Raw genomic sequence first — 24191 nt, 5'->3', positions numbered from 1 at the left:
TCATGATTGTTTTTCACTGTTGCCTCTGGCCATCCTCAGAGTTGGGGAGGTGTCTCTCCAAGATTAGACCCCAGCGGGAATCACTCTTTTGTTCCTGGATCTTTGTAGGGAGTGACCCTGTGTAGTTCCTCTGCGGCTGCCGCAGCTATGGAGTTCTGGTTGTAGAAGCAGCTCTGGAGTGTGATACACCCGGATCCAGCAACAGGGTGGGAGGTGGTATGCATGGTTCTGGGTGTGCCTGGCACCGAGTCTGGCACAGAGAGTCCAAGGCTTTAGCAGTCTCTGGCCAGGAGAAGGGCTCTCCGCAGAGGCAGGGAGGGTTCCAGAGGGCATGTGGCTACCAGTGTCCCTGGCCAGATGAGTGGGTCAGTGTGAAGGCATGGAGGGTACAGGAGGGAGGGAGGCTGCGGGGTTGTGTGGTTCCCGCAGTTCCTGATCAGGGCATGCAGAGGCCCAGCAGGTGCAGCTCTTATGGAGGTCTGGGCGGTGCCAAGCCCAGGAGTTTGAGGTTGCTATGAGCTGTGATGCCACGGCACTCTACCCAGGGCAACAGCCCGAGGCTCCAGTGTGCCAAAAGCAGTCTCACTCTGCCCCTGAGGTTTAAGGCTGTAAGGCTGCTCAGTCACTAGGTTACTAGCTCCCGCCCAATCCTTGCTCTGTGACTCTGAGGGTGGAGCTTGCCAGGGCAGTTCTCTCACAATGGCTCCCTGCGGCCCACAGCCAAATACCATTAGCTCCGTCCGGCTCAGCAGCTCAGTCTCGGGCCCTAGACAATGCCCAAAGTTCTCCGCACTCCTGCTCAAGCTCTCCCCAAGGCAGTTCAAGTGAGTGCCAAGTCCAAGAACACCGAAACAGTTCACAGGTAAGGCCTTTCCGGTTTGCAGTCTCACTGCTGCTTGTACTTATGGTTGCTGGCGGGATTAGGTTGAGTGAACACGTGCAACCACTTGCCAGTTTTCCACTGTTTTTGTCCTCCTCTTGGGGTCCAGAAGTCCCTTGCGGACTCCCTGTATCCTCAAAGGGATGATTATAGGCAGATCCTACCAGCCAGGGATGCCTGGAGTCTTATCTTCCCAGACTCACCATGACCAGTTGCAGGGAAGCTGTTACTCAGCTGCCATCTTGCTCCACCCCCTCACACACACACTTGATCTTGAAGTCACCATCAGCTGCCATGTAGTTGATGACCTCCAGGTTGAGGCGGTTAGGGAACTTGAATGTGTAACCATCTGGCAGCTTGACGGTCAGGTCTGCCTGGTCAAAGCTGATGCACACCTCTGTGACACTTCCAGGCTGGAAAAGAAAGGCAGCCTCCTGCTGCTCAGCTCCCCAGGCCCCGCTGTCCTTGCTGTTGCACACGATAGTATTGGCATCCCCATGGGCATCGAAGCGGGGGTTGAAATGCAGGCACAGGTTGTTGCTGTTTTGCCCAGGTTCAGCACAAACCTTTTGGCGTTGGAGGCCGCCTTGCCCAGTACTCTGAGGCACTCCCCAGGTTTGAGATTCAGGTTGCTGGCAACCAGACCACAAGCCATGATTGAAGCAGGAGGATGTTCCAGGACCGGTGCATCAGCCGTCTGAAGATCTGAAGACTCCACCCAAGCGTGCCCAGTTGCAGGGAAACTGTTACTTGGCCACCATCTTGCTCCACCTCCCCTCAGTTATTTTTAAAGACCGGGTCCCTTGCGGCTGGGCGCAGTGGCTCACGCCTGTAATCGTAGCACTTGGGAGGCTGAGGAGGGCAGATTGCCTGAGCTCACGGGTTCTGGCCCAGACTGAGCCAGAGCAAGACCTCGTCTCTAAAAACAGCCAGTTGTGGCCAGTGCCTGTAGTCCCAGCTACTTGGGAGGCCGAGGCAAGAGAATTGCTTGAGTCTAGGACTTTGAGATTGCTGTGAGCTGTGATACCATGGCACTTTACTGAGGACGACAAAATGAGACTGTCAAAATAAAATAAAACAAAATAAAATAAAATAAAAGATGGGGTCTTACTCTTGCTCAGGTTGGTCTCGAATTCCAAAAAAAAAGAAAGATTTTTTTTTTAAGAGACAGGTCTCACTCTGTCACCCAGGCTGGAGAGCTGTGGTATAGTCATAGCTCACTGCGGCCTTGAACTCCTAGCCTCAGGTGATCATCCTTCAGCCTCCCAAGTAGCTGAGAATACAGGTGCACAGCACCACACCTGGCTATTTAAAAAAATTAATTGTAGAAATGGTGCCTCACTATGTTGCCCACATTGGTCTCAAATTCCTGGCCTCAGTGATCCTCTTGCTTCAAGCTCCCAAGTTCGTAGGATTACAGGCATGAGCCACTGCACCTGGACAGTTTTCTTTTTTTCTTTTAGAGATGGGTATCTTGCTGTGTTGCCCCTGCTAGCCTCAAATTCCTGGGCTCAAGCAATCCTCCTGCCTCAGGCTCTCAAGTAGCTGGAACTTCAGGTATGCCACTGCACTCTCTCTGGCTCTTCTCTAGTAAGTAATCTGGGTGGTATAATTTAGAGGAAAGTTAACTTCCTAAATTTTCTCCTTCACAGCCTGAAACTAGTTAGAGAAGAATCGTTGAAATTAACCCACAGATTGGGCACCGCCTGTGGCTCAAAAGAGTAGGATGCTGGCCCCATATGGCAGAGGTAGTGGGTTCAAACCCAGCCCCGGCCAAACTGCAGAAAAAAAAGAAAAGAAAAGAAATTAACCCACAGACTCCCACATGGGGCCAGGAAGAAAAGGTCGGGCATGCCTCACCTCAGGGAGAAGCTATTTGCTCCGTTTGCTTTCCTGACCTTGTTCTCCAGGAATTCACTTGGGAAATGGGTTTTTATGTGGAAAGGAGGAACTGAGGCACAAGGCACTTCAGTGGAAGGGAAGCCTGGGTGCATTGCCATGGCATAGGGAGGGGGCTTCCTGACAGGATGGGGGTCCCCACGCAGCCTTAGAGGACAATGGCAGCTTTAGTGGACAAGAAATGAGGGCTTGGGCCAGGTAGACCTGGCTGTCCCTCTTAGGAGCTAGGTGGCTCTTTAGAGCCTCAGACTCCCCAGCTCATGATGATCATGAGTTCTAGTAAGGGTAAGAGATACGTGTGAATGCCTTGGGCAGTACTTGATAGGTATTATTTATTAATCCATGTCTCCTCAACACAACTCCCTGATCTCAATTCTGTGAGAAAGTTGTTCCCTGTCTTTCCTAAGTTGACGGCTGTCAACCTTTCACCTGCACCCCGCCGACCTGTTACAGTGAATGAGCTAGAAAAGGATGGGTCTTGGCACATGGCCACTGTACCCAATACCCTGAGCCACAGGAGCAGCTCTGTCCTGTATCGCCTCACCACACATGTGCTCCAGGACCTAGGATTGTGCCTAGGAAATGGAAGGTATGCTGAAGGTACTTTGTGAAGTGAGCCAAGAAGGAACTTGGTCACACGTCCCAACCAACCTTATCAAACCCTCTGACTCCTCCATGCAGACTGTTGGGCCCATTGTTAATGGCCAGGTGATACGCCTTCCCATCCACCTGGAAGATTCCTTTGGAAATTCGGTTGGCCACCCTTCCAACCACTGCTCCAAAGTAGGGCTGCTTTTGGAGGTACCCTGCAAGGAGAGGAGACGACAGTGCTTTTGAATCTTCAAGTCCAAGACAAGGTGCACGAGTTACTCGCTACCTTCTTCCGAGGGAAGCTGCATGAAATAACAACCTGGGTACTGTATTTTGCTGTGTATAATGAGCTCCCACATTTCTGGCCCAAACTTTCAGAAAAAAAAATCTTTCATTTTTAATTCAAATTTGTTTATATTTAGGTACTTGTTTTTGTATTGTAAAGGAATTTCAGTATTTATTTTTCAACATATTATGGTACGAGTAATTTTATGCAACAAAAAATATAAGCTAGATTGTTACCTCCCACCTAAAGTGTATGAAGAAGCTCGGTGCCTGGAGCTCAGGGGCTCAGGCACCAGCTGCATACACTAGAGCTGGCAGGTTTGAATCCAGCCCTGGCCTGCCAAACAACAATGACAACTACAACCAAAAAATAGCCAGGCATTGTGGTGGGCACCCGTAGTCTCAGCTACTTGTGAGGCTGAGGCAAGAGAATTGCTTAAGCCCAAGAGTTGGAGGTTGCTGGAGAAATATGTCCCTCTTCATTGGTCAAAAATGTGTTCTTTCTTTCTTTCTTTTTTTTCGAGACAGAGCCTCAAGCTATCGCCCTGGGTAGAGTGCCGTGGCATCACAGCTCACAGCAACCTCCAATTCCTGGACTTAAGCAATTCTCTTGCCTCTGCCTCCCAAGTAGCTGGAACTACAGGTGCCTGCCTCAACCCCCCCGCTATTTTTTGGTTGCAGCCATCATTGTTGTTTGGCGGACCTAAGCTGGATTCGAACCTGCCAGCTCAGGTGTATGTGGCTGGCGCCTTAGCTGCTTGAGCCACAGGTGCCGAGCCCGTAAATGCTTTAATTACGAGTTTGTTCTCAGTTCAACAAAACTGATCACTATATTCGTAATTGGTAATTATCCGCATTATTTTACATGAGGATACTGTTATAGCTTTCTAGAGTTATACCTTTAATGGATAAGCATAAATAAAAGAATTAAAAACATTTATATAAATACAGAATTAGCAATACCCATGTATAATGCACATCTTTATTTTTCCCTCAAAAATTTGGGCAAAAAATTGACCATTATGTGGCAAAATATGGGGGTATATCAAAGTCCTCAAGTAAGCAGAGAAGACATGGGCTTAACACATGGCTTTTCCTTTTCCAAAAGTAATTCATGTTTATAAAAAATGTTAAAGAACCTTATAAAGCACAATGAAAAATGTTAAAGAACCTTATAAAGCACAATGAAGAAACTTAAATCCTCATACACTTATACTTCTGTCTTTCAGTACCAGTACACATGTGGGTTTTTTTCTACTTATAAAACTAGGATCTCAGTACAGAAGTACCCTCTTACTTGATAGGGATACGTTCTGAGACCCCCAGTAGATGCCTGAAACTGTGGATAGGACTGAGCACTTTATATACCTGTTTTTTTCTATATATGCATACCCATGATAAAGTTTAATTTCTAAATTAGGCACATGAGAAATTAATAACAATAACTAATAATAGAATAATTACAACAAAATACTATAATAGAAGTTATGTGAATGTGGTCTCCCTCTCTCTCTCAAAATATCTTGTTATTATAGAACATACCCACCTATTTTCAGATTGCAGTTGACCTGGGGTAACTGAAATCTAAGAAAGCAAAATCGTGGACAAGGGGGATTAATGTATAATGCTGCTTTGTAATCTGCTTTTTTCTAGGCCAATTGATATTTTTAACTAAAAATTATACTTTTATGTAGTCTTGAGAAGAAACTATCTTATTCTTCTTTCTCTTTTTATTTTTTTACAAATCACACGGTTAATACATGAAAATATCTTTTGAAGAGAGAGAAATAATACCCAAGGATACAGAGTAGGCTTGCCAGAGGAACTATAGGATGCTCAATTAAATGTGAATTTCAGATAAAGGATGAATAATTTTTTAGTATAAGTACCTCCATATTATTATTATGTATGGGAAATACATATATTTAAAAAGTATATCTGTTTATCTGAAATTTACATTTAACTGAACATTCTGTACTTTTATTTTTGAAATCTGCAAAATTTTTTTTATATTTACTTTATTTTTTATTTATTTATTGTTTTAGAGACAGAGTCTCACTTTATTGCCCTCGGTAGAGTGCTGTGGCATCATAGCTCACAGCAACCTCCAACTCCTAGGCCTAGGCGATTCTCTTGCCTCAGCCTCCCAAGCAGCTGGGACTATAGGCGCCTGCCACAATCCTACATTCAAACTATCATCCCACTTTGGCCTCCCAGAGTGCTAAGAGCAAGACTCAGAATACCTAGAAATCTTAATAAAGAATAAAAAGCAGCCCTTCACCTCTGAACTTCCCTCCTTTCCCATGGTAATCACTATTAACAATTTGGAGAGGCTGGGTGTGGTGGCTCATGCCTGTAATCCCAGCACTCTTGGAGGCTGAGGTGGGTGGATTGCCTGGGCTCATAGATTCCAGACCAGCCTGAGCCAGAGTAAGACTTCATCTCTAAAAAAATAGCCGGGCATTGTGGCGGGCACCTGTAGTCCCAGCTACCTGGGGGACTGAAGCAAGAGAATCACTTAAGCCCAAGAGTTTGAGGTTGCTGTAAGCTATGATGCCATGGCACTCTACCAAGGTTGACAAAGTGAGACTGTGTCTCAAAAAAAAAAAAAACAACCCAAAAACAAAAAAAATGAAACAATTTGGCGAGTACACTTCATTTTTTTCTTCAAATTAACAACATATATGTACTTACATAAGTATATACATACCAATACAAATTGTATATGAAGGGAATTGTACTATAATTATACATTTTGCAACTTGTCATTTATCAATATCTTAAGATCTCTCCATGCCATTCCATACCTATTTACCATATGCCGTTTGATGCTACATGGTATAATGATGAACATAAACAGTTGCTGGGCTTTTGGGGGGCCAGGGGATTTTTAAAAAGTAAGGTAGCCTCCTTGTACTTAAAACTTTGTGTGTAGGGCGGTGCCTGTGGCTCAGCGGGTAGGGCGCCGGTCCCATATGCCGGAGGTGGCAGGTTCAGACCCAGCCCCGGCCACATTAAAAAAAAAAAAAAAAAACTTTGTGTGTAGGCTTATTATGATACTTTCTCTTTAAGTTCCTTTGTGCTTAGTTTATAATGAAGAAATTAAGGTTTGGAGATTATCTGTTTTCTGTATTATCACCAAGATTACTTTCTGCTCTATTTTTCACTCAGATGCCCTTGGATTTCCATTCCCTTTCTCTGTGGTACTCTGTACCTATCACATTCTACTTGAGATCAGCAGAGGATGCAATTCAAGCATAGGAACTATTTTTCCAAAGCTGGAGGGTCTCTCAGGGGCTCTCAGACCCTGTAGCGATCAGGCCAGTTACTCAACCAGCTGGGCACAAACTAAACTTTAATCGTTCTCTTCCAAGCCTTTCCTGGTTCACTTCCTTGCTGATCTGCGGATGCCTCCAAAGTGCAGCCCACTGGCCAACATAATAGCCAACACTTAGCACTTTCTAAGTCCTAGCCACTTTCTAAGTGCTTGGCATCTAATTCATTTAGTTTTCAGAACAATTCTATGAGGGAGATACTGTTATTATCCCCCATTTTATAGATGTGGAAACTGAGGACAAAAAGTTAATTGGCTCGGTGCCTGTAGTACAGTGCTATGGCACCAGCCACATGCACCAAGGCTGGCGGGTTCGAGCCTGGCCCGAGCCTGCTAAACAACAATGACAACTGCAACAAGAAAATAGCCGGGCATTATGGCAGGTGCCTGTAGTCCCAGCTACTTGGGATGCTGAGGAAAGAGAATCACTTAAGCCTAAGAGTTTGAGGTTGCCTTGAGCTGTAACACCTCAGCACTCTACCCAGGGTTACATAGTAAAACTCTGTTTCAAAAAAAAAAAGAAAGTTAAGTAACTTGCCCCCAAACACAGAGCTAATTAATGGCAGAAACAGGACTTGAACCCAAACTGGCTCCTGAGTCCATATTCTTAAGCACCTCTTTATAAGGCATTCTGGTTGATTGACCTTACCACCATCCCTAGGCACGGTCCAGGCTGACTTCTCTGCCATTTTCACTTGTCCCCACGGTCCTCTCTTTCTGAAACTACAGACATAAGCCCTTTACACTGGTTAACCACAAGAAATCCCAGAGGGCCAAACAATCATTTCTTGGTTTTGCTTCATCTGCTTTTCAAAAGCTTAAAAATGTAAATAAAAATTTTGGGGGTGGCGCCTGTGGCTCAGTGAGTAGGGTGCCGGCCCCATATACCGAGGGTGGCAGGTTTGAACCCGGCCCCAGCCAAACTGCAACAACAACAACAAAAAAGCCAGGCATTGTGGCGGGTGCCTATAGTCCCAGCTACTTGGGAGGCTGAGGCAAGAGAATTGCTTAAGCCTAGGAGTTAGAGGTCACTGTGAAATATGACGCCATGGCACTCTACTGAGAGTGACAAAGTGAAACTGCCTCAAAAAAAAAAAATTTGTGTGTGTGTCTAAAAAACTGTAGTGACGGGCAGCACCTGTGGCTCAAAGGGGTAAGGCGCTGGCCCCATATGCCAGAGGTGGCTGGTTCAAACCCAGCCCCGGCCAAAACTGCAAAAAAATAAATAAATTAATTACATTAAAATAAATAAAAATAAAAAAAAAGTAGATACCATTAAAAAAACCAAAAACTGTAGTGACTTTTGAGTCCTACCTTGATTCATTTAGCAAATACACACAGAATCCCCCACTCTCTCTAGACCAGGTGTGGAGATAACCACAAAGGCAACAGGAGGGCTCCTGCTGTGTGGGCATGCAGGAATTCCTTTAGAAACCACTGCTTCCTGGCAACAGTTAATCAGCCAGGTAGATAGGAAGCCTTGCCAGCTTCTTCATTTGGAGGAATAGTTTTTTTTTTTTGTTTGTTTTTTGTAGAGACAGAGTCTCACTGTACCCACCTCAGGTAGAGTGCCATGACGTCACACGGTTCACAGCATCCTCTAACTCTTGGGCTCACGCGATTCTCTTGCCTCAGCCTCCCAAGCAGCTGGGACTACAGGTGCCCACCACAACGCCCGGCTATTTTTTTTTGTTGCAGTTTGGCCGGGGCTGAGTTTGAACCCACTACCCTCGGCATATGGGGCCGGCGCCCTACTCACTGAGCCACAGGCGCCACCCGGAGGAATAGTTTTTAAGGATTAAACCCTATGGACAGCAGAAACCACTACTCCCTTCTGTTGCTGAAAAACTTTCAGAACTGGGCAGCACCTGTGGCTCAGTGAATAGGGGGCTGGCCCCGTATACCAAGGGTGGCAGGTTCGAACCTGGCAAATTGCAACAAAAGAAAAGAAAAAAAAAAACCCAGAAAAATCTTTCAGAACAAGTGAATTTTATACTATCTTCCAAGTTACTAAGCTTTCACATCAAACCAGAATTACAAAAAAAGGGCGATCCCCAATCCTAAAAAGTTTTAGGATTTTAAAATCCAGAAAATACTGTTTTCCATGAAGACATTCAAAGTTCCGAGGTGAAGCCATGATGCTGATTTAATGAAGTCGATTGCTGAGGTGAGGGAGAATAGAGAAAAAAAAATCACTGCCTTTTCTGGATAAGGCACTGGCCAAAAATTAATTAATAAATGCTTAACCATGGGATATGGCCCTATCCACTCCTCTAACATTCCAAGGACCCAACTATGACACCTTGGACGGCCCACACCTTAATAAGAATACGCTTAGTCTGAAACACACACTACACTCTCAGTCAAAACCTCCATCCACTGAATGACTATTGTTTGCGTATAAGAGGAAAACAATTAATTTGATAAGCACTTTCCTCATCTCAGATTTTTTTTTTTTTTTTTTTTTTTTGAGACAGAGTCTCAAGCTGTTGCCCTGGGTGGAGTGTCATGTCGTCAACCTCAAACTCTTGGGCTTAAGCAATTCTCTTGCCTCAGCCTCCCAAGCAGCTGGGACTACAGGCACCCGCCACAACACCGGCTATTTTTTGGTTGTAGTTGTCATTGTTGTTTAGCAGGCCCTGGCTGGATTTGAACCTGCCAGCTCTGGTATTGCCCATCTCAGATATTTTATATATTTTTTAATGCCTCTGGCTGTCCCAGATGAATTTCCACACCACTTTTTGCAGTGTTAATAAAGTGAAAATAATGGCTGGTTGTGGTGGCTCATGCAAAGCACTCTGGAAGGCTGATGCAGGAGGATCTCTTGAGCTAAGGAGTTGGAGACCAGACTGAGCAAGAGTGAGATCCTGCCTCTACTAAAAATAGAAAAAATCGGCTGAGCACTGTGGCAGGTGCTTGTAGTCCCAGCTACTCAGGGGGCTGAAGCAGGAGGATTGCTTGAACTCAGGAGTTTGAGGTTGCTGTGAGCTAGGCTGATGCCATGGCACTCTAGCTTGGGCAACAAAGTGAAACTCCTTCAAAAAAAATAAATAAATAAAATAAAGTGAAATAAAAAATTCTAATAGTGTAAGAGAAGATATTTTGGGGGGCAAAGGAAGGAAAGAAGACAAAAGTGATTAGCTGCGCCCTCTGGCCATGGACATACGAATATGCAGTCAGATATGGTTGGACACATGTTACAGCCCAGAGCACACTTATCATCACAATCCATACTTGTCTCAGGTAAGGAAATAGGTGGAGAGAAGTTAAATCACTTGCCCAAGGTCACACAGCTTTAAGGGACAAAGCAGAGATTTAAACCAGAAATCCTTCTAAGGGGCACTCTTGGGCATGTGCAATGTTAAAATGCAGCCTCGAATCTGTTGCTTTTTTTCTTTACTCCCTTCTCTGAACCTGAGTTTTCTAAAGGCACTAAGTTTATTTTTCCTATTTTTTCAAAAATGGCTCTCAAGGCAGTAATAGCTAGGTGTTTGGTGGTAACTGGGGGGAAAATGAAAGGGAAGGAGTCTCACTGATGTTATGGGTAAGCTGTTTATATCTGTGGTTTATAAGCAAATACTCTCATTACAGTCTTTGAAAGAAGTCATGATGACTGTAGGTGGCAAACACAGATGAAAAACATTTTTTAGACATTAGAAAATGGTACAAAAACTCACAGGAGGCATTGCTGATTTTTCCCAGCTATAACAAAAAGATCATATAATTCCCTCGGTAGAATTCCATGGAAGAAAAAAATCTCATTTTCCAGGGAGAAATTGAACCATTTTGACCCCTGGTTATGGCCTTCCTCCAAGCTGTTTATATAATCTATTTGGAAAATAAAAGATTGTTCACATTCAAACTGGCAGTTACAAAAGAACCCTGTCTCCCGGAATTATCCATGCTTAGTTCTTCCTTGTGGCTCTGCACAAGATAACCCCTCATTCCATCAAGTCTTATTACTTTATTTCCTTTAGTTTGTTGATCTATACTTAGCTATTCAGACATTTTAAAAGAATATACAGTGAAAATTAAGTCTCCTTCCTACTCTGTGCACTCCAACTACTAGGGTCCTTTCTTAGGGACAACCACTGTCACAGTTTCTTGTTAACATGGGTTTTAATGCACTAAAACAAGCATGATGTGTTGTAGCAGAGAATTGCAGGAGAGGAAAGGGGGTGATACACAGCCAACACTCCCATAACAAAGACTGAGTAAAAGAGAAAAGCATAACAAATACGTTTGATGATAACTTTATGTGACATTGGAGCCTTCAGAATGAAGACCCAAAGATTCAGAAAAATGATCCATTTTTTTGCTCAGTGGAATAGAGAAATATGATTGGACAAAAAGGGGACGATCTAATGCTAATTGAAGTCTGTCGAGATTTTTCTTGATCTCTCTGTGCAGCCCTCTTTCCTCCTGGGTATGGGCAGGACCCCTCTAGAATGACGGTCTTAATTTCTTTCTTTCTTTTTTTTTTTTGTAGAGACAGAGTCTCACTGTACCGCCCTCGGGTAGAGTGCCGTGGCGTCATACGGCTCACAGCAACCTCTAACTCTTGGGCTTACGTGATTCTCTTGCCTCAGCCTCCCGAGGAGCTGGGACTACAAGTGCCCGCCACAATGCCTGGCTATTTTTTTGTTGCAGTTTGGCCGGGGCTGGGTTTGAACCCGCCACCCTCGGCATATGGGGCCGGCGGCCTACTCACTGAGCCACAGGCGCCGCCCCCGGTCTTAATTTCTTTATGGCCAGCTGTTATACAGAAAGGCAGAATGAAAGGTTAGAATAATATTTTTAAAATTTATGACTGGCTTTATAGAAAAGGGCTCTAATTTCTAAGACCAGCTTTAGGAAAGGGATTCCATCTTCTGTGGCTGCCTTGGGGGGGAATGAGAAGTGAGAGACAGGAGGGGTGGGGAGGGTCAGAAAGATACTTTGTTTCTGAGGCTGCTTCTTAGGCCCCCACTTAGGGTCTGGTTTTCTGAGTCCCAACTGTGCCATTTCATACTTTTCTGATTTAGACAATTATGCTTCCTGTTGTAACATATATGAAGTCTTATTATCTTTGGTAATACTAAAAGAATCTACAAAAAACTGAAAGATGGGGCTGTAAAACACAGAAGGAAGGTCCATTTACCGTAACCTCAAAGATGGCTGAACATATTAGAAAGCATTACTTAATATTTTAAGGGTTCCCCCCAAACTTCTTTTTTTTGGAAACAGAGTCTCATTATGTCATCCTCAGTGGAGAGCCATGGTGACACAGTTCACAGCAACCTCAAACCCTTGGACTTTGGATTTTAAGTGATTCTCTTGCCTCGGACTCCCAAGTAGCTGGGAATGCAGGCGCCTGCCACAACGCCAGCTATTTTTTTGTTGCAGTTGTTTAGCTGTCCCGGCCCAGGTTTGAACCCGCCTGCCTGGGTGTATGTTGCTGGCGCCATAAATACTGTGCTATGGGCGCTGACTCCTCCCCTCTTCTTCTGAAAACAGCTTTCCTTTTAAAATAATTCAATAATGCAGATATTGCTGTTTTTTTTCTTTTAATTTTGCTTTCAATTGGCCTTCAATCGTCTTAGTTTGAAGTTGACAGGGTCTCACTCTGGCTCAGGTTGGTCTCGAACCTCTGAGCTGAGGGCAATCCACTAGCCTCAGTCTCCCAGGGTGCTAGGATTACATGTGAGCCACCACGCACTACCCAGATTATTGCATGGGAATGAAAATGTCCATTTTTTTTTTTTTTTGAGACAGAGTTTCACTTTATTGCACTCAGTAGAATGCCATGGCATCACAGCTCATAGCAACCTCCAACTCCTGGGCTTAAGCGATTCTCTTGCCTCAGCCTCCAGAGTAACTGGGACTATAGGTGCCTGCCACAACGCCCAGCTATTTTTTGTTGCACTTTGGCAGGGGCCTGTTTCAAACCCACCACCCTTGGTATATGGGGCTGGCGCCCTACCCACTGAGCCACAGGCACCGCCCTACAGTTCTTTTTTTTTTTGAGACAGGGTCTTTTTCTGTCACCCTGGGTAGAGTACAATGGCATTATTACAACTCACTGCAACTTCAAACTCCTGGACTCAAGCAATCCTCCTGCCTCAGCCACTGAGTAGCTGGGACTACAGCTACTCAGCTGGGACTACAGGTATGCAAGACCATGACCAGCTAATGTTTCTACTGTTTGTAGAGCCAGGAGATCTCACTCTTGCTCAAGCTGGTCTCAAATTTCTGACCTTAAGCAATCCTCCCGAAGTGCTAGGATCACAGGCATGAGCCACCAGGCTCAGCTCCAAATTACAATTCTTTCTTCCCAAATAAAACATTAAACTTGGAGATTCATCTGTACATTTTCATATTGACTTCAACATTCTCGTTCACTGAGACTCCGCATGGGTCACAGGCTCACAGAAACAACAGTGTGAACGAATGCCCGAGCACAACGGGCACTTCTATAACTACTAAGAAACTGGTGTTTCCAGGGTGCCACACCATCTTGGCTTACATTTCACATGAATTCCAAAGATGCCTTGTGTTTTTAGGCCCATGACTCTTGTATTAGAATTTAAAATATCAAGGCCAAGCGCGGTGGCTCAGAGTGCTGTAATCTTAACACTCTGGAAGGCTGAGGTAGGCAGATTGCTTGAGGTCAGAGTTTGAGACCAGCCCAAGCAAGAGCAAGAGCAAGAGCAAGATCCCATCTCTACTAAAAATAGGAAAAAACTTGCTGGGCATAGTGGCATACACCTGTAGTCCCAGCTACTGGGAGGCTAAGGCAAGAGGATTGATCAAACTCTTAGAGTTTGAGGTTGTTGTGAGCTACAATGACACCATGGTACTCTACCCAGGGTGAAAAAGTGAGACTGTCTTTAAAAAAAAAAAAAAAGGCTTGGCGCCCATAGCACAGTGGTTATAGCGCCAGCCACATACACTGAGGCTGGCGGGTTTGAACCCGGCCCGGGCCAGCTAAATAACAATCACAACTGCAACAATAAAATAGCTGGGCGTTGTGGTGGGCCCCTGTAGTCCCAGCTACCTGAGAGGCTGAGTCCAGAGAATCACTTGAGCCCTAGATTTGGAGGTTGCTGTGAGCTGTGATGGAATAGCACTCTACTGAGGGAGACACAGTGAGACTCTGTATCAAAAAAAAAAAAAAGACGGGCGGCGCCTGTGGCTCAGTGAGCAGGGCACCGGCCCCATATACCTAGGGTGGCGGGTTCAAACCCAGCCCCGGCCAAACTGCAACAAAAAAATAGCCGGGCGTTGTGGTGGGTGCCTGTAGTCCCAGCTACTCGGGAGGCTGAGGCAGGAGAATCACCTAAGCCCAGGAGTTGGAGGTTGCTGTGAGCTGTGTGACGCCATGGCACTCTACCGAGGGCAATAAAGTGAAACTCTGTCTCTACAAAAAAAAAAAAAAAAAAAGACGAAAGAGATGTGTGTCTTTATATGAGGTGGTAACGAAAGAGATGTGTGTCTTTGTATGAGGTGGTAACGGTATGTAGCTAACTAGATACAAGCAGGACAGATGGTGGATGCAGTTAGGCTATTTTAGACCGGTCTGGGTGGGGCTGACCTGGGCTATTATGGGAATGAGGCTGATTAAGATCCTGCAGGTGAGTTGTTATTAAGACCTCACAGGTGGGCTGTTTTGAGAACAGAGTTGACAAAGACCCTGGGAAACTTCAGAGAAGCAGCTAATATGCCTCAAATTTGGGTGTAAAACCGACAGGCTGTGCTTTCCACATCATTTGCAGTCCCTAGGACAGGGACCAGTCTGCTATCCAGATTGTTAAATTAAACTTTTCCTTCATTGCTAAAACTTTACTTGTTCTTGCTCTCTTTAATTATTTCAGCAACCACCTGTTGTCACTGCACTGCTCTAGCAGTAAGAGCAGGTGCCCCAGCTTATCATCTCCAATTCTTTAAATTCAAAAATTAACTGGCTCTGAAATTCTAGGTCATATGTCCAGTTCTCCTTTGACTCCGCTGAGCAGTGTTGAACAGCTTTTTTTTTGAAACAGTTTCACTTTGTCACCCTAAGTACCGTGGCATCACAGCTCATAGCAACTTCAAACTCTTGGGCCCAAGAGATCCTCTTGCCTCAGCCTCCCAAGTAGCTGGGACTACAGGCACCCACCACCACAACAGGGGCCTCTCACTCTTTTTTTTTTTAGAGATGGGGTCTCACTATGTTGCCCAGACAAGAGTGCATATTCACAGGCGCAATCCCACTACTGATTAGCATGGGAGTTTTGACCTGCTCTGTCTCTGACCTGGGCTAGTTCACTCCTCCTTAGGCAACCTTGTAGCCCCCTGCTCCTGGGAGGTCATCCCAGAACTCCTGGACTCAAGTGATCCTTCTGTCTCAGTCTCCCAAGTAGCTAGGACTAGAGGCCCATGCCACCATATCTGGCCAGGGTCTCGCTCTTTGCTCAGGCTGGTCTCGAACCTGTGAGCTCAGGCAATCCACCCGCCCCGGCCTCCCAGAGTACTAGGATTACAGGCGTGACCCACCGCGCCTGGCCACATTTAAGCAATTCCACATGAGTCAAATAATCTTTGTGATTCTCTTTCAACCTAGAAAATGGTTATGCTATTAGCAGAGAGAGAAGTGACTCAGCAAAATGATTCTATTTATTTTACTTTATTTATTTATTTTTTTTGAGACAGAATCTCACTCTGGCGACCTGGCTAGAGTGCTTTGACATTATAGATCACAGCAACCTCAAGTTCTTGAGCTCGAGCAATCCTCTTGCCTCAGTTTTTCTATTTTTAGTAGAGATGGGGTCTTTCTATTCCTCAGGCTGGTCTGCAGAATAATTCTAAAGAATCCTCTTTTGTCAGCCCAAGGGCAGTGGCTCACACCTATAATCACCTTAAGAGGCTAGGCAGGCAGTTTGCTTGAGCTCAGGAGTTCCAGACCAGCTTGAGAAGAGTGAGACCCTGTCTTTACTAAAAAATAGAAAAATTAGATAGGCGTGGTGTTGCACACCTGTAGTCCTAGCTACTCAGGAGGCTGAGACATGAGGATCTCTTGAGCCCAAGATTTGAGGTTGCTGTGAAGTATGATGCCACACCTGGGTGACAGAGTTAGACTCTCTCACTTGCCATGTTCTTGCCTTCTGACTCTGAAGATGTCATCTCAAGAAGTTTGAGGGGATGCAGAAAGGAAAAAGTAGGTGGGCAGCGCCTGTGGCTCAAGGAGTAGGGCGCCGGTCCCATATGCCAGAGGTGGCAGGTTCAAACCTAGTCCCGGCCAAAAATCAAAAAAAAAAAAAAAAAAAAGAAAGGAAAAAGTAGAGCTGATTTTCTCCTGCATCCCTTCACCTTCCTATCAGTGAGTCTCCTGTAACAGACTCACTTAAGTTACCAAAGAAGTTCTGCTGAAGAGAAGGCTACCCTCTTCTCCAGGCCACACTGTAGAGGCTCCAAGTTAGATAAAGGCAACCAGAAGCACAGAGTAGGATCCTCAAGAATACTCTTACAGGCTCGGCCCCTGTGACTCAAGCAGCTAAGGCACCAGCCGCATACATCTGAGCTGGCGGGTTCGAATCCAGCCTGGAACCGCCAAACAACAATGATGGCTGCAACCAAAACATAGCCAGGCGTTGTGGCGGGCACCTATAGTTCCAGCTACTTGGGAGGTGGAGGCAGGAGAATTGCTTGAGCCCAGGAGTTGGAGGTTGCTGTGAGCTGTGATGCCAAGGCACTCTACCCAGGGCGACAGCTTGAGGCTCTGTCTCAAAAAAAAAAAATACTCTTACAATAAATTTTGTTAAGGAAGCAGAGAGGATATTTCAGACTCCTAAGGGAAGTCTTTGTCGCCCTTGGTAAAGTGCTGTGTAGTCACAGCTCACAGCAACCTCAAACTCTTGGGCTCAAGAGATCCTCTTGCCTCACCCTCCCAAGTAGCTGGGACTTACAGATGCCTGCCATAACGCTCAGCTATTTTTTTAAAAGTGGGGTCTCATTCTTTTTTTTTGTTGTTGTTGTTGGGGATTCATTGAGGGTACAATAAGCCAGGTTACACTGATTGCAATTGTTAGGTAAAGTCCCTCTGATGGGGTCTCATTCTTGTTCAGGCTGGTCTTGAACTCCTGAGCTCCAGCAATCCACCCACCTCAGCCTCCCAGAGTGCTAGGATTACAGGCATGAGCCACCGCCCCTGGCAAAATTCAAGTGTTTTCTGTTGACCTGCAAAACCATGAGTCAAGTTTCATATCTAAAGAACTAAAGAGAGGGAATGACACACCAAAAAGAAAACCTCAAACCTCCTTTAGTGTAAAAATTTGTCCACACCCCGCCTTTAAGCAAAAGGTATTAACTCTCTTTTCCTTTGTCAACTTTATTTCAGATCTCATTTTTAGTCTAGTTACACTGTAGTGCCAAGAGATAGCACACTGTACGTTTTCCTTTGCTGCTATGCAACTGCAATTATAATTAGTTATTAAAGCAATTATTGGGTTAAAACCTGTCTCCACGGCTAAACAGCGAGCTTCAAGAGAGTGGGGCCTTTTGCTGAATGAGTTCACTGAATTAACAGTTTTTAAATGCATAAATTAATACATGATCCTAATTGCCCATGGATTCTGACGGGATAAAAGTCCATCCTAGTTAGTAGATCTCATTTCCAGACACTGAGGTAGTATCTCTGTTTCATTCAGTTCATGGTTATTGAGAAGTTGGGGGGTGGGGGTGGGGGTGGGGCTGGGCACCCAGTGAGCTTATCTCATGGAGTATTTCAGAGGCAACCAGGCCTCAAAAAGAACTAATAAAGGAAAAAGGAAGTAGTCAGACGGGCACGGAGACTCAGGCCTGTAATGCTAGCACTCTGGGAGACAGAGGCGGGTGGATTGCCTGAGTTCACAGGTTCAAGACTAGCCTGAGCAAGTGTGCTACCTCATCTCTGAAGAAAAAAATAAATAAAATAGGCTGGCAGCACCCATAGCTCAGTGAGTAGGGTGCCGGCCACATACACCGCACCTGGGTTTGAACCCAGGCCAGCTAAAGCAACAATGACAACTGCAACAGAAGAATAGCCTGGTGTTGTGGAGGGCGCTTATAGTCCCAGCTACTCGGGAGGCTGAGGCAAGAGAATCACTTGAGACCAGGAGTTGGATGTTGCTGTGAGTGTGACGCCATTGCACCCTATCCAGGGTGACAAAGTGAGACTCTATCTTCCCCCAATAAAATAAAATAAAAATAAACATTAAAAAAAAAGAGAGAAAGAGAAAGGAAGTAGTAAATGGCCTCTTTGATTTTTCCTTCTACCAGAGGGCAACAGGGGAAGAGCTAGGAGCCACACCCCCTCTGGCCCGCTGTTTCTCGTCCTGCCCGCTCAAAGGCTCAGGCAGTTCAAAGGTCGCTCCACCGTCCCGGGAGCGACCCAAGTTTATCTTACCCCCAGCCGATGTTTTACATTCATTGAGACAAAGCCTTAATGGATAATCAGAAGCCACGTCCTAGAGCTATTTCCATTCCTTGTGTTTTTTTCCAAATCGTGGTTGGCCACACAACTCTGAGCCCAAGCCCGGAATCTTTCCCCCCGGTTGGAGCGGCCCGATCGATCCCGGGTGTGCGCAGCCCTGGACAGAGGTCAACCCACCTTCCAACTGTGCAAAGCCAAGCACCACGTCTGAGGCTCTTCCCTGCCTGTCTTTGACCTGCAGGGCTGTGATCGTGCAACCCCAGGATATGATGTCCACGCTGAGCAGGTCTGACTGTAGCTGGAACTTCTCCACTGTCCCTGCCCCCGAGGGCAGCTCTCCAAACACCGCTCTGCTCACCGAGACCATGGGGAAAGCTTAGGGTGTGCAGCTGCTCCCGGCTCTTCAAACTCCAGCCGCTAAGCTAGGAGCGACCTAAGTTTACCGGAGAAGGGGCGTGATTAGGTCAGACTCCTCCCTTTTCTGGCCTGGATTTAGGGAGTGACCACTCTTGCAAATAAAAACGAATATCCTCTGGGGCCTCTACATACTATAAATAAGTCCTTTGCCAAAGGGTAACAAGAAAGCAAACTTTCCCGCCCCGCCAGGCTCGGGGCGCTTTCCTCTAGCTCGCCGGGTGCATTGCATGTAGGGAATGGTAGTCTTTGGGAGCGAAATTGCATTTTGGGGCCTGTAGTCTTTCCAAACTCAAATCCTGAGTCTGCAAGGTTCTACCCCCTTCTGCCCAGCTGGACATCAATGTTGGTGGTTTTCCTGCCCAGTTGTTTACTGATGTTGGCGGCTGAGTATCGACAAAGAGCTGGAAAATGTAGGCAGCAGAATTAGGGGCAGTGAGACAGATCTTGGGGAAAATTCTGGGGATTTTTTGTTGTTGTGTGTTTTTTTTCTTTGGTTTGTTGTTGTCGTCCTTTTTTTTATTTGGGAAATTCTGGTTTTAAGTGGTAGTTTAGAAAAGGGGTAAATCCTTGCAGCCTTCTCCACACACTGACTGAGAGCCATTCTTTTTATCTCACAGGGTTTAGTCCTGGACACAGTGCTGCTGGGCTGCAGCCCAGAAGGCTCTACTAACTGCCAGCCTGGAGAAGCAGCCACCTTCTGCATCTTGAGTGTGGCCTTTTAACTGAATCCAAAGTTTAGGGAACAAATCCTTTTTTTTTTTTTTTTTTTTGTAGAGACAGAGTCTCACTGTACTGCCCTCGGTAGAGTGCCGTGGCATTACACGACTCACAGCAACCTCTAATTCTTGGGCTTACGCGATTCTCTTGCCTCAGCCTCCCGAGCAGCTGGGACTACAGGCGTTCGCCGCAACGCCCGGCTATTTTTTTTTTGTTGTTGTTGTTAGTTTGGCCGGGGCTGGGTTTGAACCCGCCACCCTCGGCATATGGGGCCTGCGCCCTACTCACTGAGCCACAGGCGCCGCCAACAAATCCTTTTAATAAAGGATTCGGTGGAGGGGCTGTACTTGGGGATCTGAAGGCCACATATGGCTTTGAGGCTGCAGGTTCCCCACCCCAGGTTGGGCTCTCCTTGGGTGGAGGCAATTAGAGACAGCCTCAGTCTTCAGTGACTGGGAAGGGACCTCACAAATCTATCCCTCTTGCTTTTGAAATCCAAAGTTCCTTTAAGAAGGGATTCAGGAAACAAATATTTACTGAGGTCCCTGTAAATGCAAGTACCTTTTTCACAAGTAGGAAGAAAGCTTCATATATATTCAGTTGGGAGAGGAAAAATACTTAGGTCATTAAATAATTGTTTTGCTTTAGTATGTCTCAGAATTATCTGAGGACATTTGAAAAGCATATTCTCAGGCCCACCCCTGGAATTTTTGATTCTGGGAGCCTAGGATGAAATCCAGGAATCTGTATTTTTCATATTCCTCAGGTTATTCTGTAGATGATCCAGGACCAGACAAATACTACTCTAAGTCTGATGACTGATCTCAGAGTTTTTCCCCCTACATATGCTGTCATGGCACAGGACTAAGGTGCCACAGTCCTTAAGGACCATTAGGATGGCACAGTCCTTAAAGACTACTAAAGGCCTTACTAAGATTGTGAAATAAAGCATAAGCACCTATATATTTCTTTGCTAAGTCTGGTGACTCTACAGGGCTACTGAGCCTACGAAGGAAGAGAGTGTTGGGAGCCTACAGACAAGTTTTGCTCAACCCATCTACATAACTGTCCATCTTTCTGGGATACTGCTTTCAGCTAGATTCCTGGGTACTTCAGAGAGTATCCAAGTGGACTGTAGTGTGGGAGAAATAATCCATGATTAGGAAATTAGGAGACCTGGGATCATGTTCCTACAATCAGATGCTCATAAAACTTAATAACCATCTCTCAGCCTTTTCTGTCTGTGTAGTTCAAAGGAATATTTAGCATTCTTGCCACGAAGCCTGAATTCTTGATCATGAAGCTGCAGGGGAATTCTGATAGCAAAGGGAAGAAGAGAGCTTGAAACATGGGCTTCAGTGTAGCGCAACGTACAACAAAAAGGCTCAAACAAGTAAAATTATAGACTGTACCACACTTACACTATAACTGATAGGCATCTTGTGTGCGGCTTCATCAGGAGTTCTCATAAACTCTGCACGTCTTATCAGCCCACTTAATGTTCGTGGTTGATTCATACACAAGGCCTTTCAGCTATGCTGTGTTAGCAAGGACGTCTTTGAATCTCTTCTGTGAAAAGAAGACTGCATTTCTTTCTCAGCCTCCAGTTCTCAATGTTCTGCCAAGCTCATGCTGTCACAGAAAAAAATGAATGCATTTGAGTGGCCAAAGCCAAGAGTCACTAAGGCAAGTCACTAAGCCAAGAGTCACTAAGGCAAGTCACTAAGCCAAAAGTCAATAAGGTCTTATTAATTGGCTTGGTGGAAAATGAAACATACCATGAAGTTTCCCTAGATGTCAGGAGTATACCTCTTGATTTCATCTTCCTTTTGCTTTGAAGGGTTTAATATATTGTCCAAAATGACCATTTTAGGCTTAAGTCAGCTATCAGGCCCAAATATTGATTTTTCTTTCTTTTTTTTTTTAATTTTAGATTAATATGAGGGTACCAATGTCTAGGTTACATTGTTTTCGTTTCTAAGATAAAGTTCAAGTTGTAGTTGAGTCCTTCATCCAGGGGGCGTGCTGAATACCCTCAAATTGTGTACATGAGGTGAGAACCCACCAATCACCCTCCCTCCTCATCTTTCCCTCCTCTCCCTTCGCCTTCACTAGAATATACTTGTATTTTTCTTTCATGGAGGTGTGTAGTTGTTTGTATATTGGTTTCATATTAGTATTGAGTACATGGGATACTTGTTTTTCCATTCTTGTGATACTTTACTAAGAAGAATGTCTTTCAACTCCATCCACGTAAATATAAAAGATGTAACGTCTCCATCTTTTATGGCTAAACAGTACTCCACAGTATACATATACCAGTTTGTTAATTCCTTCATGGGTCGATGGGCACTTGGGTTGCTTCCACATCTTGGCAATTATGAAGTGTGCTGCAATAAACATTCTAGTGTAAATGTCCTTGTGGTAAAATGATTTATTTTCCTTCTGGTTAGATACCTAGTAACAGGATTGTAGGATCAAATGGAAGGTCAACTTTTAGTTCTTTGAGAATTCTCTATACTTCTTTCCATTTGCAATGTGGGCTATTCTCATTGGAGTTGGTAATTTCTCAGAGGTTTTGATTTTAATTTTTCTGAGGATTAGGGATGGTGAGAATATTTTTATGTGTTTGTGAGCCATGCATCTGTCATCTTCAGAGAAGTTTCTGTTCACGTCTCTTGCCTGCTCATAAATGGGGTTGTTTATTTGTTTCATATTGATTAATTTTAGTTCTCTGTAGATTCTAGTTAGCAGCCCTTTGTCAGATTCATAACATGAAAATATCTTCTCCCATTTTCAAATTGTGATTTTCTTTCCTAAATATCCCATTTTCTTAATCCCACAGTGATAGGCTAAAGGAGTATTTGTGCATGAAAGAAAGAAGAAGCCTTTAAATCTAGGGGGAAATGCTATATCTCTAGGGAGGTCAGGTGCAAGGTAATAATGTAGAAAATGAAGCGTTGCCAAATCCTAGGAGATACTTATTTTTATTTTGGGGATAGTGCTTGAGATTATAAGGTAAAAGGAATAGAGATTGTGACATTTATATAAAGGGAGAATTCCTTAAAGTGGATATCTTTCCCACCAACCAATGGGGGAGGTATCAGGGTTACCAGGTGAACATTAAGTTCTGTCTTTCCTGAGACGGAGCTCAGTCCCCAAAACTGAGTGCTTGGGGGACCCGGCATGAAGAAATCTGAGCCCTCAGATGCTGCCTCACCTGCTCATTCAACACAGACACTGCGGGGTGTGCTGTTCCTGGGACCTCTCAGACACTGCCATTATAGAGATATTGGGTTTTTTTGTTGTTGTTTTTTTTTTTTTTGGTAGAGACAGAGTCTCACTTTATGGCCCTCTGTAGAGTGCCGTGGCCTCACACAGCTCACAGCAACCTCCAACTCCTAGGCTTAAGTGATTCTCTTGCCTCAGCCTCCCGAGCAGCTGGGACTACAGGCGCCCACCACAACACCCAGCTATTTTTTGGTTGTAGTTTGGCCGGGGCCGGGTTTGAACCCGCCACCCTCGGTATATGGGGCCGGCGCCCTACCGACTGAACCACAGGCGCCGCCCGAGATATTGTAAAGATGATTCCAAAGACTTAAGCTATTGACAAGTTGCTATGCACAGAAAATTCTCTGAGGATGTAATAACAAAACTGAGTCACAGTTTGTCTATCAAGAGACTGAGATAGATTCTCCTAAAGGGCGATACATGACCACACTTCTATTCGTTCTCACGTCTCTGAACTTCAGTAGTGTTTATGGTCAGTCAGTTCTCTTCACGGGGCACTCAGCACACACCATCTCAGATCATTCCTTATCTTTCTGTGAGTACATCTCATTGCTGTTGGTTACTTAGTTATTGGCTCCCTGACTCAATATTTTGACTTACATATTTTTGTAACTCAAGCTCATTATACTTGGTTTCAGATAAAAACAGCCTATGCTACGGGTGTGGTGGCTCTCGCCTGTAATCCTAGCACTATGGGAGGCCGAGGCAAGTGGATTGCTTGAGCTCAGGAGCTGGAAACAAGCCTGAGCAAGAGTGAGACCCTATCTCTTAAAATAGCCAGGCATTGTGGCAGGTGCCTGTAGTCCCAGTTACTTGGGAGGCTGAGGCAAGAGAATCACTTGAGCCCGAGAGTTTGAGGTTGCTGTAAGCTGTGATGCAACAGCACTCTACCAAGGGCAACAAAGTGAGACTCTGTCTCAAAAAAAAAAAAAAAAAAAAAAGAATTAAAGAATAAAAGAAAACTGCCTGTGCTGAAAAGCCCAGGATTCCTGGGAGAATCCCATCAAGTTCATGACAGGTAGAATTCTTCACAGTTCAATTGAACTCAGTCTCTTCAATGATTTGGGAGCAGCTGCTAGGGAAGGCATTATGAGTGGCCTGTGAGAAGCTATTTAGGAAGATGGATTAAATTTGGCTCTAGACTTGTTGTTCACTTGTCAAATATTCAGTAAGTATGTGCCAGGCTCCGTGTTAAGTGCTGGTTATACATAGATATTGATTGTCACAATTCTTACTTCCTTTACCTCATAACCTCACCCTCAGCCTTATCCCAAAACAAAATACAGTCTTTGCCTCCAAGGAGCTAGCAGGGGTGTCCAACCTGAGGCCCATGGGCCACGTGTTAATTT

General features: G+C 45.0%; 1 protein-coding gene and 1 pseudogene across 2 annotated transcripts in view; both read right to left on the bottom strand.

Annotated features, from left to right (window-relative positions):
* GALM (galactose mutarotase) overlaps window positions 1-19013 on the bottom strand; it is a 79537-nt gene extending 60524 nt beyond the window's left edge. For both annotated transcript variants that reach the window (XM_053587721.1, XM_053587722.1), the window contains exons 1-2: window positions 18595-19013; window positions 3431-3585 (exon numbers count right to left, since the gene is read on the bottom strand). In XM_053587721.1, the coding sequence (XP_053443696.1) occupies window positions 3431-3585; window positions 18595-18784 (345 nt within the window). In that variant the 5' untranslated portion in view covers window positions 18785-19013. The remainder of the gene's footprint in view (window positions 1-3430; window positions 3586-18594) is intronic.
* Window positions 367-1650, bottom strand: LOC128583353 (galectin-1-like; annotated as a pseudogene).
* Window positions 19014-24191: the final 5178 nt, after the last annotated feature.

The sequence above is a fragment of the Nycticebus coucang genome, chromosome 4 (assembly GCF_027406575.1).
Source record: "Nycticebus coucang isolate mNycCou1 chromosome 4, mNycCou1.pri, whole genome shotgun sequence".
NCBI lineage: Eukaryota > Metazoa > Chordata > Mammalia > Primates > Lorisidae > Nycticebus > Nycticebus coucang.
This window is presented reverse-complemented; position numbering and strand designations above follow the sequence as displayed.